Raw genomic sequence first — 14,629 nt, 5'->3', positions numbered from 1 at the left:
AATGTTTTTCTACATATGAATATGCTTTCTCAAAATTACAATAAAGTAATTAATATCCTGAACGTCTTGTAATTCATCAGCCCATCATCAGACTATGCTTAAAAATTCTTAATTTAGTACCAGTTTCTCACAAAAAATTTTGAAAAAAATCGATCGATACATACATTCTTAAAAATTAAATTTTATTTTTAAAATTTAAATTTTTTTTGGTAAATTTAAAAAAAAAATTTTTAATATTTTTATCAAAAACTACGTGTTAAAACAAAAATTTTCATATATCGAACGTCAAAATTGATCAAAAAAAAAAAAAAAAAAATTGATCAGAAAAAAATTTACGTAAAAAACGTGATTTTTCAAAAACCTGTATCTCTTAAACCGCTTGATGAAAAAATTTGAAAAAAATCATGGTAGCTCATTTCAACGAGCACTAAAAGAAAAAAAATATTTGAAAAAAATCGGAGATGCAAAAGTCAAAAGGTGTCCGACTTGGCGTGGAATGCCCCATATATATATATATATATATAATTATTATAATGTAATTATATAATATGTATTAATTAAATTGATTCAATTAATTTTAAATTATTGTTATTATTATGAAAGTTTTTGGAGACAAAAATTTTGTTTGGAAATATTACAATGTAAAACAAACATTAATTTAATTTTTATAATTATTAAATTTTAAAATTTTTATTAGTTCCAATGTTTAAATGTTTTTTGTTGCGCATTTAAAAAAATATTTTTTATCTGAAAAAAGTATTAAAATACATTTTCTTCGTTTACAGACAAGTAAAATATTTTGATTTTCTTAAAATAAAAATAGATTTTTTATATGGAAGAAAAATAACTAAATTTTCTATTGTTTAAATAATGTTAATTTTTTTATGGCAAAATTAAACATTTTCAAATAACTATTTTCTATAAACCCTCGTTCGGTTGTATTTCAACTTATTTGTTTTTATTTATTTGATTCAAGTAAATATTTACTTGATATAAAAGTTTTAATTTGTAGTATCAAATAAATAAATATTTGTAGCAAATTCGAATTATTTAAGTCAAATGAATTAAACAAATGAACAAAAATTGTTTCGATAGATTTAAACGTTTTAGGGTTTAAAATATTTCTACATTCATGTACTTTAAGATGCCGATGGGCGTTTTTTGCAAATTTTCATTTCCGATGCCAATAGAGCTGTCAAAAGTCAAAAGGTCCAAAAATCTCAAAATACTTTTATGAATTAAAAGCAAAAAACAGGGTAAATTATTTTGTAACTCATTCTTTAACAGTTTTTAGGGTCCCCGAATATAAATCTAAAGTTTTTTTTAAATTCAAAATGACGGATCCAATATGTCAGACAAAATTTTATATTTGATCAGATTTAATTAAATTGATTACGAATTTGAAGTTACTTTTAAGAAATTCTAGCTTCATACTGTTCTGTAATGTAAACAATTTGTTATTATTACAAACTTTAAGCGAAATGTATCAAAATTGGACATTTTTTTCAATCATATGGGATCCACTATTTTCAATTTTTAAATTGTTATTTCAGATTCGTAATCAGATACCTTAAAAACCCCCCGAGTAACACCTTTTAATTATATCTGATTAAATTAAAAAAATTTCCACCATATTGGATCCGCGATTTTTATTTCTAAAAAGTGATTTCATATTTGTAATCTGTGGCCCCATAAGCTTCCGAGTAACACGTTTTAAGAGAATCGGGTCAAATTTGAATTTTGTCTGCCATATTGGATCGGTATCTTAAATCCCATCTTCTACATGAATGTAGAAATCTTTTAAGTCCTAGAACGTTTAAATCCATCAAAGCAATTTTTGTTTAGAGCTCTGTCCGTGTTGACGTGGAATTTCCCTTATTTATATCAAATATGGCATTATTTTTCATAATTAATTATTTTAATTTAGACCAATATCTCTTTAATTGCGTCAAATTATTATTATTTAAAAATAATAAATAATCATTAATTTATTACTTAATTTAGGATCATTGCAATCAATAGTGTGTTAATAATGATATAAAAGAATTTATTCTATAATTTACATTAGAAATTACATTTATTTTGCGCTAAGATGTTTACTACCCAACGGTCGTTAACAGGCAACGGGTTAACAGAAAAATAATTTTTAAAATTCAAACATATTTTTTTACTAAATTTTCTTGAAAAATCTACATCATAACATGTTTTATATTTTTAGTAGGATAGTTTTTTGTACAAAAAAATTATTTCAAATTGAATTTTTTGGATATAACTTTGCCGACTTGCAATTTCTAAGAAAAATTACACGTTAGTGTTTACAAGTAATTCCCATTCTGTAGAAAATAACCTTTGAAATAAGCCTAAGACCATTAAAAAGTGTTCATTTTTTTAGAAGTTATTTAAATTTTTGTAAAACATTGAAAATAATGATTTTTAAAAAATATCTTACACAGAAATAGAATTGTTAAATCCCAATACTCAAAAATCTAATTCTTTTCACTTACACTACAATTCAACACTTTTTATTTTGGAAATTTCATATTTTGGACATTTTGGGCTTTAAAAATTTGTTATTGTCGAAAAATAATTTTTAGATCGTGTGTGAATTAAAAAATTAAATTTTAAAGTTCTGAATGTTCTTCGCATGCTTTATAGTAATAGAACAATACTGCGCATGCGTAATAGTGATAGAACACTATTGCGCATGCTTTATAGTAATAGAACAATACTGCGCATGCGTTATAGTGATAGAACACTACTGTGCATGCGTCATACTGATAGAACACTACCACGCATGCGTGATACTGATAGAACTTTACTGCGCATGCGTGATACTGATAGAACTTTACTGCGCATGCGTTATAGTAATAGAACACTACTGCGTATGCGTTATAGTGATAGAACACTACTGCGTATGCGTTATAGTGATAGAACACTACTGCGCATGTCTGACATTGACAGAACACTACTGCGCATGCCTGACATTGGTAGAACACTACTGCGCATGCGTTATAGTGATAAAACACTACTGCGCATGCGTGTATATATATATATATATATATATATATATATGGGACGTTCCATGTCAACCGGATCAGTTCTCTGTACATAATTCTATGGGATCAATTGTAACGTGTAAGGTATTAAAATGTTCGTCTTGAAGTACTCTAACAGTTACAATCTGGCCTTTTTAAAAATCCAAAATGGCGGCCAAGTTCTGACAGATTATATGTCTGAAAAGTAGAAAATATCTAAATAAAACTTCATTTAAGAAGAAAGAAAACGTTCGAATTGGTATTTCATTGATCACCAACACTGCTAGAGGTCTAAAAAATCAAAATATGTTGACACTTTTTAAAATTTTCAGAAATACAAAATGGCGGATCCAATATGGCAGACTATTTTTTAAAAAATGACCCAATTTACTCGAAACTTGTTACTCGGGGGTTTTTGGGGTCGCTGATTACAAATCTGAACTCAATTTTCAAAAATACAAAATGGCGGATCCAATATGGCGGACTATTTTTTTTAAAATATGACCAAATTTATTCGAAACTTGTTACTCAGGGGTTTTTGGGGTCGCTGATTACAAATCTGAACCCAATTTTCAAAAATACAAAATGGCGGATCTAACATGGCGGACTATTTTTTTTTTAAAATGACCACATTTACTCGAAACTTGTTACTCGGGGGTTTTTGGGGTCGCTGATTACAAATCTGAACCCAATTTTCAAAAATACGAAATGGCGGATCCAATATGGCGGACTATTTTTTTAAAATATGACCAAATTTAATCGCAACTTGTTACTCGGGAGTTTTTGGGGTCGCTGATTACAAATTTGAACCCAATTTTTAAAAATACAAAATGATGGATGTAATATGAAGAAGTATTTTTTTAAAAACGATCTAATTTACTCGAAACTTGTAAATCGGGGTTTTTTCAGGTCGCTGATTACAAATCTGAACTCAATTTTCAAAAGTACAAAATAACGGAACATTTTTGCAAGCACGATTCAATGAATGTCTGATTCCTTTATGAATTGATAATCACACTGTAAAGGTTAAAAAAAATTTACAATGAATACTGTTAATATTTTCACACTTATATAGGGCAGTATAGTCGGACCACCTTTTTTTGAGTAACGGAAAATTGATCCTTTATTGTTTACAGCTTGTAACTTAATAAAATAATAAAATAACTTTGTTTTTTTAACCATGAGTCCCACAAAATTTCTGCTTGCTTACCTTGATGATTCCATTTTTTTATCTTTTATTAATGGTTTTTCACATGATGGACAAAACTTTCATTGAGCTTTTTTGTACCGACGTCACAGAAAACACTACTTTTGATTCTCCGAAATTGTAATGGAACGAAAAGTTAGGTTTCACTAAGATAAGCTTCGGCAAGCATGCGCGTAGGTAACGCTTGTGAACTTGTCCAAAAAAATCGCGAATGGCCTAACTAGACTAAACCTAAGAATGGATGGTCAGAAACAGGTTATGTAGAAAATATTGTAATTACATTTAAATCTACTTAATGAACTGTTTAAGCATATAAAAATTCTAAAATTAAAATTAATTGAAGAAAATTTGCAGAACTAAAACCAAAATAATGTGTATGTTTAATCAACAAAAACCTCAAATACACTGAAAGAATTTTGGGCAGAGTGCAAGTTTTAAATGGGAGCCGCCAGAGCTCTCTGTCTTAGGGATCGCATCATACCTCCAAAAGCGAAGATCTACTTCCGAAGGGTAAGCAGTAACTCCTTAGGTGCTGCTGTTCACCTTTCGGGAAAAGATTCTTCCTGTTTTGAGGTGAGATGAGAAATCTGAGACAGAGAAATCTGGCGGCTCCTATGTAAAGCTTACAGTCTGACCAAAATTCATTCAGTGTAGATGAAAAAACATTTCGTTCTAAATTTTGACAAAACATACAGACTTAAATAAAATTTCAACATCACTGCTTCAAGTTTATTGCGTTCAAAATATTAAAACATGTTTGTATTCTATGCATAAGATAATATTACGTAATGCTAAGTTTAAAAGAAACATGTTTATACAGTAACAATTTTCAAAGCACAGAGAAAAAAGAAGGAATTTCTAAAGATTGTACTTTGAGAAACTAAGTTAATATCTGTACTTAGCTAACTGAGAAACCCCCGAGTAACAAGTTTCGAGTAAATGTGGTCATTTTTAAAAAAAAATAGTCCGCCATATTAGATCCGCCATTTTGTATTTTTGAAAATTGAGTTCAGATTTGTAATCAGCGACCCCAAAAACCCCTGAGAAACAAGTTTCGAGTAAATTTGGTCATTTTTTAAAAAAATAGTCCGCCATATTGGATCCGCCATTTTGTACTTTTGAAAATTGAGTTCAGATTTGTAATCAGCGACCCCAAAAACCCCCGAGTAACAAGTTTCGAGTAAATTTGGTCATTTTTTAAAAAAATAGTCCGCCATATTGGATCCGCCATTTTGTATTTCTGAAAATTTTGAAAAGTGTCAACATATTTTGATTTTTTAGACCTCTAGCAGTGTTGGTGATCAATGAAATACCAATTCGAACGTTTTCTTTCTTCTTAAATGAAGTTTTATTTAGATATTTTCTACTTTTCAGACATATAATCTGTCAGAACTTGGCCGCCATTTTGGATTTTTAAAAAGGCCAGATTGTAACTGTTAGAGTACTTCAAGACGAACATTTTAATACCTTACACGTTACAATTGATCCCATAGAATTATGTACAGAGAACTGATCCGGTTGACATGGAACGTCCCATATATATATATATACAGTAATTTTTCGAGAAATTAAGAGTTCTATGTCTATAAATATGTTTTTTGGGTGTATTTGGGTGAGATTATGTAAAAATAGTTGAAGTTACTTTTAATTCTTTGAAAATATTTTTATTTTTAGAGTCATTTTGGGATTTTTTAGTTTTTTTGACGATTTACGATCCTATAACTCCGAAATTTGACTTTTTATGAAAAAATGTTGTAGAAAAAAGTTGTTTGTATTTTCCTAAGCTATCGTAATATGCAAATAAAAATTAAAAAATTTGAAAAAATTGATTTTTCAAAATTTTGAAAGTACTGTAATTTTTGTATTTTTTAATGAAAATGGCTGGTTAACGAACTTGGCCTTCATTTTTGCACCAACTGTAAGTGTTAAATTTAAATACGATCGGATAAGTTTTTCAAGAGTTATCGTGGGAACAAAATTTTTGATCTACAGACAGACAGACACCATCGCTGGACCATGTTTTTTGGGTTCAGGGGACCCCAAATCGTCGAGATTTCATGAAATTAGCGAAAGTCAGTTTTCGACCAAAACTAATACTTTCTCATATGATGAGAATGTAATAAAAATTACTTTTTTTGAAAATAACTCGAAAAGTATAGGGTTTGGCGAAATGGTGTCTACAGCAAAGTTGTAGCAGAGGATGAGGCGAGAATAAAAGTCTCTAGTAGCAAGATTCTATATCAAATAGATTCGGAGATAATTGAGTCGGAATATCGATTTTTTGCCAAAAAAATAATATATATATATATATATATATATATATATATATATATATACATATATATTAGACCTGTATTAGACCCTACGAAGGATTACCACAAAAAATACGAACCCTTGAACAATAGCCTTTGTAAATGAGGGACCCAGGTATCTTCCTTCATCGCAAGGAAAATTATAGATAAAACCTGGTAAGAAGGTGAGGATTAAAAGCGATAAAAGTGAATTCAAATTGTTATGAAATCTGTACACACATTAATCCAAACGAATGTCGTTTTTGTCCAGTTCCATTTTTATTCATTTTTGGTAAAAACAACTGTTTCCATTTTTATTCTGTTTAATTCTTTGAAAATTTAGTACACAAGTTGTTTACATTTTAATACTTATCCTAATAGCGTAAACTGGAATCAGTTTAAAACCATTGTATTCTGTAAAATAAGTGCTTAACCTGAAGTAATTTTAATTGTCGTGGCGAGCATACGATTTTTAGCAAATAAATCCAATTCAACATTGAACACAATTTTATACTATCCCCGATAAAGTATATGAAATCAAAGTAATCATATTAATTAATTTTAATTCCTTTAGACGAAATAATATTGAGAAAAAGCCAATCGTTTTAAATCTTGTTGTCAATTTTCTAAGAATTAATAATAAAAATAATTAGATAATAATAATTAAATTTAATCATTTTTTATTAATGCAAATTACTTAAATAATATGTAATTATAAAAATTTATTTATCAACTATAATTCGCAAATAATTTCCAAAATAATAAATTAATAATTAAAAATAAATTTTTTTAATTTAGTAAGTAAATTAAATAGAAAGCATTAATTGTTATTATTTTCCTCTATGTTGATAATAATAATCATTTTAAATAAATAAAGAAGTATGATAAATAATTAACATATATGCAATATTGTATATGTAACATAGGAATAAGCAAATAAAAATATAATAGTTAATGCACAATTTATTTTATTTAAAGTTAAATTGAATGAAATATAAATGTATATATATTTCCATACAATTACTGAGCCTCAATAGTGTTCGGAATTTGGCATACATATTGCTTATCCACAAATTCTAAGCCTACAACTTTGGATTCAATTTCTGTCAATGGAATATCTACATGTTGAATATTTTTCGTAATTTCCCAAATATGGTCGATTTTTACTTCTCCAACAGAAAAAGGTTTAAGAACTAGTTCTCTCAATTCCAACCAACCGTTTATTACCGTTTTTATTTTTTTACACCGTTTATTACCTTTATTCCCGTAATTTGTGCAATTGTCCCATTTCTCAAAATAACAATTGTGTCGTTGAATTTCTTCGATCTATTATACTTTGTACTACAATAAATTCGATTGTTAATTATACACCTATCAAATTCCAACTCCTTCTGAAACTTGTTTTTTAAATGTGGTCCGAAAAATGTATAATTGTCAAATGTAAAAGCGCTGTCAGTTACAGTTTTAGAGTTAAAAATATTTTTACAATACTCTTGAACAATACTAGAAACATTAGGATTCTGTGGTTCAAGTTTGTACGAAAGTAGTTTCAGTGACTTTGATGACATTTGTTGTTCTATACTTTTTTGCCCATTCATAGTATTTTTTAAACAGAAAATATTATGTTCAAAGGGGAACGCTGATGTGGACCAAAGGGGACCAGTCATTCTAACAGATTGAACAGCATGTAATAAAATGTGAACATTGAATGTCATGTTATTGTCACCGTACAATGCGTTATAATCACCAACAAATATTAACAAATCTTCTTCACATTTCGCTAATTCCGCTTCTGTAATTTTTATTTGCAGCAAAGTTTTAATTGAATTTACGAATAAGGCACATTTTTCTACCAATTCGAGTGGTAAAAATTTGGACATAATAGGCAAACAATAGTACAGAAGCCAAGACTTCCAATGCATCGCTTTCCACAAACTTTTATCTGATATTTTTTCAGTCACTCTATGTAAATCACGAGGAGGTTGAATTTGAAGAAGCAATTTGTCGACTTCTCTACGCTCAGCAGGAACAAGATATTCTTTGTTCCAGTTGTTCCACATTTGTACAATAACACCTAAAACTGCGTTGTGAACATAATCAAGAGGAAATCCCCATACCATATCAATAATAGGATTATCTAAAAAAGCTGACTCGCCTTTTACTCCTAGCACAGACGAGGAGCCAAGTTTTAGAACATCCTTTACATCCGTCAGATGAGTCTCATGTGTCCTAAGTTCTGGTTCTTTCTCTAAAAATGGAAACCTTATTCCCGCTCCATAAAAATATTTTGCCATATGATAGCAGTATGAACATGAACAATATGCATTATACTGGAATCTATTCTGCAATACACATCTTGCTTTAGAATCAGCAACGACACAAACAGGTCCAAATCTCAGTAAAATATATTTGTCATGGTGTGGAACTTTAACTTGTATACCCTCTGATTGTAAATGCTTCGTTTGTTCTACAAACTTTTTGATAAATAGATTCATTAAGTCAGGTTTTGGCTCATGACGAACAATCATTATACCAACAAGTAGTACATATTTAAATCGAAGATGAGGAGGCAAAAAGTTCAATATTACTTGCAAGGGCCAAAATGAACGTTTCGACATGTTAAAAGGAGGAGCCCCATCTGTACTAAGTACGTACGTTAACATTTTACTATCTCTCTCAATAATAGATTTGTGTAATTGTCCATCATGAATATCACAAATTATAGGATCGAAGACTTCAGTTTCTCGACTTTTAAAATTTTCGAAGACAAATGTTGCAATTTCTTCATTTTGTAATAATAAATTAATTTGATATTCTAAATCAATTGATAAAAAAAAATTTGTATTGCTAAGAACGATACTATGTTCTTTATCACATTTTGAACAAACTTTTCTTTGACCCTTTACTTCTTTTTTAAAACCAGAATATAAAACAGAATCTTTTTTTCGCAATTGTCACAATAAAAGTGATGAACGATCTTGTCGGAAGGAGTGTGACATAATTTAAAAACCTTATAGTTCGATAATTTAACATCTTTAAATGATGAACCTGCGCAGACTTTTAACATTTCTAAAAGCCATTCACGTTGTTGATTAGTACTACCAAATCTGATACTGAAACCATTGGCCATTGTCAACAATAGTCGGATCATTTCGTAATATTTCTTCTCTGCTCGTCGGTATGTTTTCTTTTACTAGAGTTTCTTCCAAATTTATAGAACAAGAATTGTTATTATGATGCGCCATATTTTGAAAATTTTCATCGTCTGTTTCATCGTCTGTAGAACAACCATCGTACTTATTGCAGTTTATGCCATGATCTAAATCATCTTGATGCAATACATCCAACTCGTCTTTGATCTTTTTTTCATGTAATCCTTCTTTCAATAGTGCTTGATCATTGGATTTTTCTGCCATTCCTGTACAAAAAAATATAACTTTTAAAAGTTTTTTCAATTTCTTTTCTTTTTATTCTTTTTCTTTAAATTAAAAACTTTTGTCAATAAAATGATGTTACTGTATGAATGGATGTGGAATGACAAAAAACAGGAGTCGGTAAATATAAGACTTTGTTAGGTAATTACACATAACTGAATTTTTATTATTTAATTTGAATTATCAAATTTATCTAATTAACATTTATGTTATATAGAAGTTCACAAAAAAGTATGATATCTAATACGCATACAGATTTAAATTTTGTTTCATAATATAATGATTATATATAAAGAAATTAAATTTATAGTATTTTAAAAATTATCTAACATACAAAGCATTAAGTTTTAAAAAAATAAATTTTTGTCTGAATAATAGAAAATTTTCAAAAGTAAAGTAGCGACAGAAATTGCAAACAGGAAGAAAATAAAGTTTGATTTTGAAAAAGAAGATAATTATTTTTTCTATATTTAGAAAAATTTGAAAAATCACTGAAATAAAAGCTTTAAAAGTCCCTATTTAAGAATTAAATTTTTTTTTTAATATAATATGAATTAAAATAGTCTTTAATGAGCTTGATTTTTTAGTCGAATATAGGGCAAAGATTTATAAAATTTCTAGACTTTATATTATAAAGTATTATTTTTGACAATGAACCATTTATATATATACACTTGCACTTACTTTCTTTTATGTTTCTTAACTTCTCTTCTGCTGATTTGTACCAGGCTCTCTCGCTTTTCATGCTCAACATAGATGAATTATAATTTGGATCTAAAATCGTTTTGTACCGTTTGCGTTTTGCACCTACTTCTGCTACTTCCTCACTCATATTGCAGCTAAAATAAATTTGTAAATAAATAATATGTTCACAAAACAATGTCAAATAAGTATTGAATGCTCAATAAAAGTGTCAGTAAAGAAGAGATTTTAATTTTTCGAGATAAATTATAATAACTATATTAATGTTTTTGCAAATATATCAAAACTTATTGAACTAAGAATTCAATATTTACTTTATGAAAAACGTATTTTGTCAAAATGTATTTACCACTCTGTTGGCAGATTAATAAAAACAATAAAGGTTATCACTTTAAATGCGAAGTGATCGTTGGCTTTATGAATATTTTCTATAAGTTACAAATATAAAATAATGTAAATATACTGATTATATTTATGAAAAATTGAAGATTCATTGAAATAAATTGATAGCGTAGGTATAATATGATTACAATTTATGTAAAATGGAATATTTTTTTGAGACATAAATATTATTTTAATTGCACAATGGAATATAATAAAGCACACTTTATCATTAACAACATGATCTGCATTTTATGATAATATATATATATATATATGAATTCTTAAAATTAGTAAGTAATATATTTTGAATTTTATTATAATAGTATACTTTTTTTAGATTTAATTGGATTTAATTATTAGATTGTTATATTTAAAACCATTTTGAGGTTATACATGTGGTTTCTTGTACAGAGAGAATAGAAACAACATTGTGATAATCAAGAGACTTTTGCTTTGATTATTTTTACTGAATGTTAAATTGTACTTACCAAATTTTTCAATATTTATTACGAGGTTTAATATTTCCTTTGTTAATAAAATTTTACAACTTTCCGCGACTTTCAATTATTAATTGAAAAGGGACTTGCACAGTTAGAGAATGAGAAGAGGAAGTAAAAGAGGTTAGTACATATAACCTATACGATATAGCGCCGTATTCTTTTAAACCGCGCACTTGCGCACCACGCATAAATACAACAAGTCACGTGATATTTGGGAATCTTCCTCGTTCTCAATTCCTCTTGGAAAAAATTTGCCGGTAGTACATGGTGTATAAATATCAATCGCAATTGTTCGACGAATGTAAAAGTTTAGTTTTGAAAGTGAAATTTTTGCTCAGTATTAATTTTGAATAATGTCTGTAGCATATGTTTTAATATTAGGAGGAACCGGAGGAACAAAAATAAAAAAGAAAGTTCCTATTAAAAGTATTAAGAAATTCAGCGCAGAAAAACACGTGCCTAACCAAAAGTATAAATTAGAAGGAGAACCTCAAACAGAATGTATTATTCTCTTTATGGCAGGTAAGTAAAAATGTTTAATAAAATGCCATGGCTATAATAAATCAATTACCAAACAATATTATTTTGACATTTGTAAGCAAACAAGTAATTTTATAGGTTAATGTTTTAGTTTGTCAGAGTAAAAAGAATTAATTTTTATAAATTAAATTGAGTATTTTTAAAATTTGATATTAATTTATCTTTTCTAATTTATTATTGATATAAATAAATCCCTAATTAGAGTAATTTTATAATTTTGCTTGGTAAGACATATTTGATAGCTTTATTTTTTATAAAAAAGATTACGTGTTCTATGCTTACATTCTAAAAAATTACGTAAAAATTTTTTTTTGAAACATTAAAAATGACAGTATTTAAAAAATACATAAATAGAAAATTGTTAATAAAATGTGGACATTATTTTTACGTTAATCTTCATATATTTCGTTATTTTTATTTGTAATCTCTTTTAAAAATAAGAAAATATTAATTGACCTTTGAAAATTGAATGTTTACATTGATATTTGTTATTTTTGAAAAAATAAATATACGTTACCCTGTTCACTACAATTGTTTGGTTTCACTATATATTTTCAATTTTATCTTTATTTTTACAAAATTTCAGAAAACGAAAAAGAGTTGGATCTTATCATTCAGAATCATCGACCTCGACAACTTTCAAATAAATTACTACATTCCGCTGCAGAAACAACTGATGATGAAAAGAAACCTTCTAATACTAGTCGCAAACGACAGGTTAGTTTTTTTATATCTACTTCGAATTAACGAACATATTTTTTGTGTCATTGCATATTTTTAAATTGACATAATATTTTAAAAAAGTTAATTTATTATTTAGTTGATCAATTGTAAATGAAATATTATTATTTGAGATATTTTCTTGTAGGCAACACAAGAGAAAATTCATCAAACGGTAAAGAAGCGTCTAGAAAATTTAAAAACAAAGAATAATAACCGGCTTTTAGCGAAAAGTGATATTATTCATATTTCAGAGAAAGAACCATTATATCAAGATAATACAAGTGGTGAACATAATATGATTAATGTTTCTTCAAATATCAAGACTAACGTTACAAATATTGTAAGGAAATTTTTTAAAAATAATTATAGTAATAATATTATACCTCTTTATCATATAATTAAATTTAATCAAATTATAATCTGCAGGAAAATGTACAAAATAAAATTGAATCCTTGGAAAAACAGAATGCATTCTTTTTCGAGGAAATAAATATGTTAAAGGATAGCCTGTTAAAGAAAGATCATGATTTGTCAACTAAAGAAAATGTAATAAATTTCTTGGATGATGAAGTACAAAGAAGAGTTGAGGAACTATCCAATCTTCGAAAATTAAATATGGAATGGCAAAAAACAGGACTCGATAAATATAAGACTCTATTAGGTAATTACATATAACTGAATTTTTATTATTTAATTTAAATTATTAAAATCTAATTAGCATTTATGTTATATAGAAGTTCATAAAGCGACCGTAGAAAAATCTTCAGCTCCCCAAGAAGGCAGTAAATACCCAGCAATTGGATTTATTACAGAAGATGAAACTTAGGTTAAATATCTTACTTCTTCTGAGTGCATGAAAATATTACAATTTAAAAAAATGCTATTTTATCTCTTCCTAAAAAAATGTTTTTGTGAGCAGCTGTTTTTTGATTATATTGCCTATTTTTAATATTGGAGATTTATTTCCTTTATATAGTGTAACAAAATGTAAAAAAATTTCAAATCAATCAAAAAATTCTGTGTAGAAAGTTGACTAGACTGGTAAAGAATAAGTCAAATAAAGAATAAAATATATACACAGTATCCATAATAGAATTATTAAATATAAATCTATTTTTTATAGGTTCATATTGGTAGAGGATTATACTTATCAATGCAGGCATGGACTTTAGCTCTTCATGTGCCTAACAATAGACATATTACTTTCGCCAAAAATATTTTGGTTGCACTTTGCGGATACGATTATTTATCAGAGACCACTGTTCCTGGCAAGGGGAGTAATAGGAATAAGCAAACTAAAAATCCTAAAAAAAGGCTGGACCCGAAAATTTTACTTGCTGTAAGAGGTAATTAAAATTACTTTAAAAAAATAAGTTATACATATAGTCTATAGAACAAGTCTAACTTTTTACAAAATATCTTTATTTTCTTAAACTTTCGATTGCTCTTAAATTAAATCAAAGTCTGACAATTATAACGTAACCTAAAAATGAACGTACGGTTTTGAAATTTAATTATTTTTTACACTTAAACGTTCTATATCCCAAAAAATTTTGTAAGTCTTTATTAAAAGTGTTACTGTAAATACTTTCTAAGCTTCCAATTTTTCTATTCTTTGACTAAAAAAGTTATTAATATTGCAGCATCGAAAAATAATAAGAAAGTGCCAATTTTTAATAATGAATGTATTAATTTAAATTCATATACCTTTAAGATTTCTACAGTTATTATCTGGTTACGGAAAAAAAGTGGAAAGAAGAAGATGCTGATGTTGCTGCAGGCAAAGTTCATCTTTATATTAGCAAGAAAATAG

At 27.5% G+C, this 14,629-nt stretch overlaps 2 protein-coding genes across 3 annotated transcripts; one reads left to right on the top strand and one right to left on the bottom strand.

Annotated features, from left to right (window-relative positions):
* Positions 1-7,484: 7,484 nt before the first annotated feature.
* LOC122505298 lies at positions 7,485-11,692 on the bottom strand. 2 transcript variants are annotated; one of them, XM_043616808.1, is made up of 3 exons: positions 11,542-11,692; positions 10,652-10,806; positions 7,485-9,951 (listed from the first exon to the last, which is right to left on the bottom strand). In XM_043616808.1, the coding sequence occupies exons 2-3, from the start codon at positions 10,797-10,799 to the stop codon at positions 9,632-9,634; spliced, it is 468 nt and encodes a 155-aa protein (XP_043472743.1). In that variant the 5' UTR covers positions 10,800-10,806; positions 11,542-11,692; the 3' UTR covers positions 7,485-9,631. The 2 variants fall into 2 exon arrangements, with proteins under 2 accessions (XP_043472743.1, XP_043472742.1); XM_043616807.1 differs by having other exon boundaries at positions 11,542-11,691.
* A 141-nt stretch (positions 11,693-11,833) lies between these two features.
* On the top strand, positions 11,834-14,078 carry LOC122505300 (girdin-like). Its single transcript, XM_043616809.1, has 6 exons — positions 11,834-12,075; positions 12,680-12,810; positions 12,962-13,156; positions 13,243-13,477; positions 13,551-13,642; positions 13,940-14,078. The coding sequence occupies exons 1-5, from the start codon at positions 11,907-11,909 to the stop codon at positions 13,640-13,642; spliced, it is 822 nt and encodes a 273-aa protein (XP_043472744.1). The 5' UTR covers positions 11,834-11,906; the 3' UTR covers positions 13,940-14,078.
* The last annotated feature ends 551 nt before the right edge of the window (positions 14,079-14,629 follow it).

Source organism: Leptopilina heterotoma, unplaced genomic scaffold (assembly GCF_015476425.1).
Source record: "Leptopilina heterotoma isolate Lh14 unplaced genomic scaffold, ASM1547642v1 Lhet_352, whole genome shotgun sequence".
Lineage (NCBI taxonomy): Eukaryota > Metazoa > Arthropoda > Insecta > Hymenoptera > Figitidae > Leptopilina > Leptopilina heterotoma.
The sequence above is the reverse complement of the archived record's forward strand: the minus strand, read 5'-3'. Positions and strand labels throughout refer to the sequence as shown.

Excerpts from the sequence above, each read along its gene's own strand:
- LOC122505298 (XM_043616807.1), bottom strand. The coding sequence starts at position 9,196 with ATGTTAACGTACGTACTTAGTACAGATGGGGCTCCTCCTTTTAACATG.
- LOC122505300 (XM_043616809.1), top strand. The coding sequence starts at position 11,907 with ATGTCTGTAGCATATGTTTTAATATTAGGAGGAACCGGAGGAACAAAA. Across the intron at positions 12,076-12,679 it reads TATTATTCTCTTTATGGCAG|AAAACGAAAAAGAGTTGGAT; the intron begins GTAAGTAAAAAT and ends ACAAAATTTCAG. Across the intron at positions 13,478-13,550 it reads TAAATATAAGACTCTATTAG|AAGTTCATAAAGCGACCGTA; the intron begins GTAATTACATAT and ends TATGTTATATAG.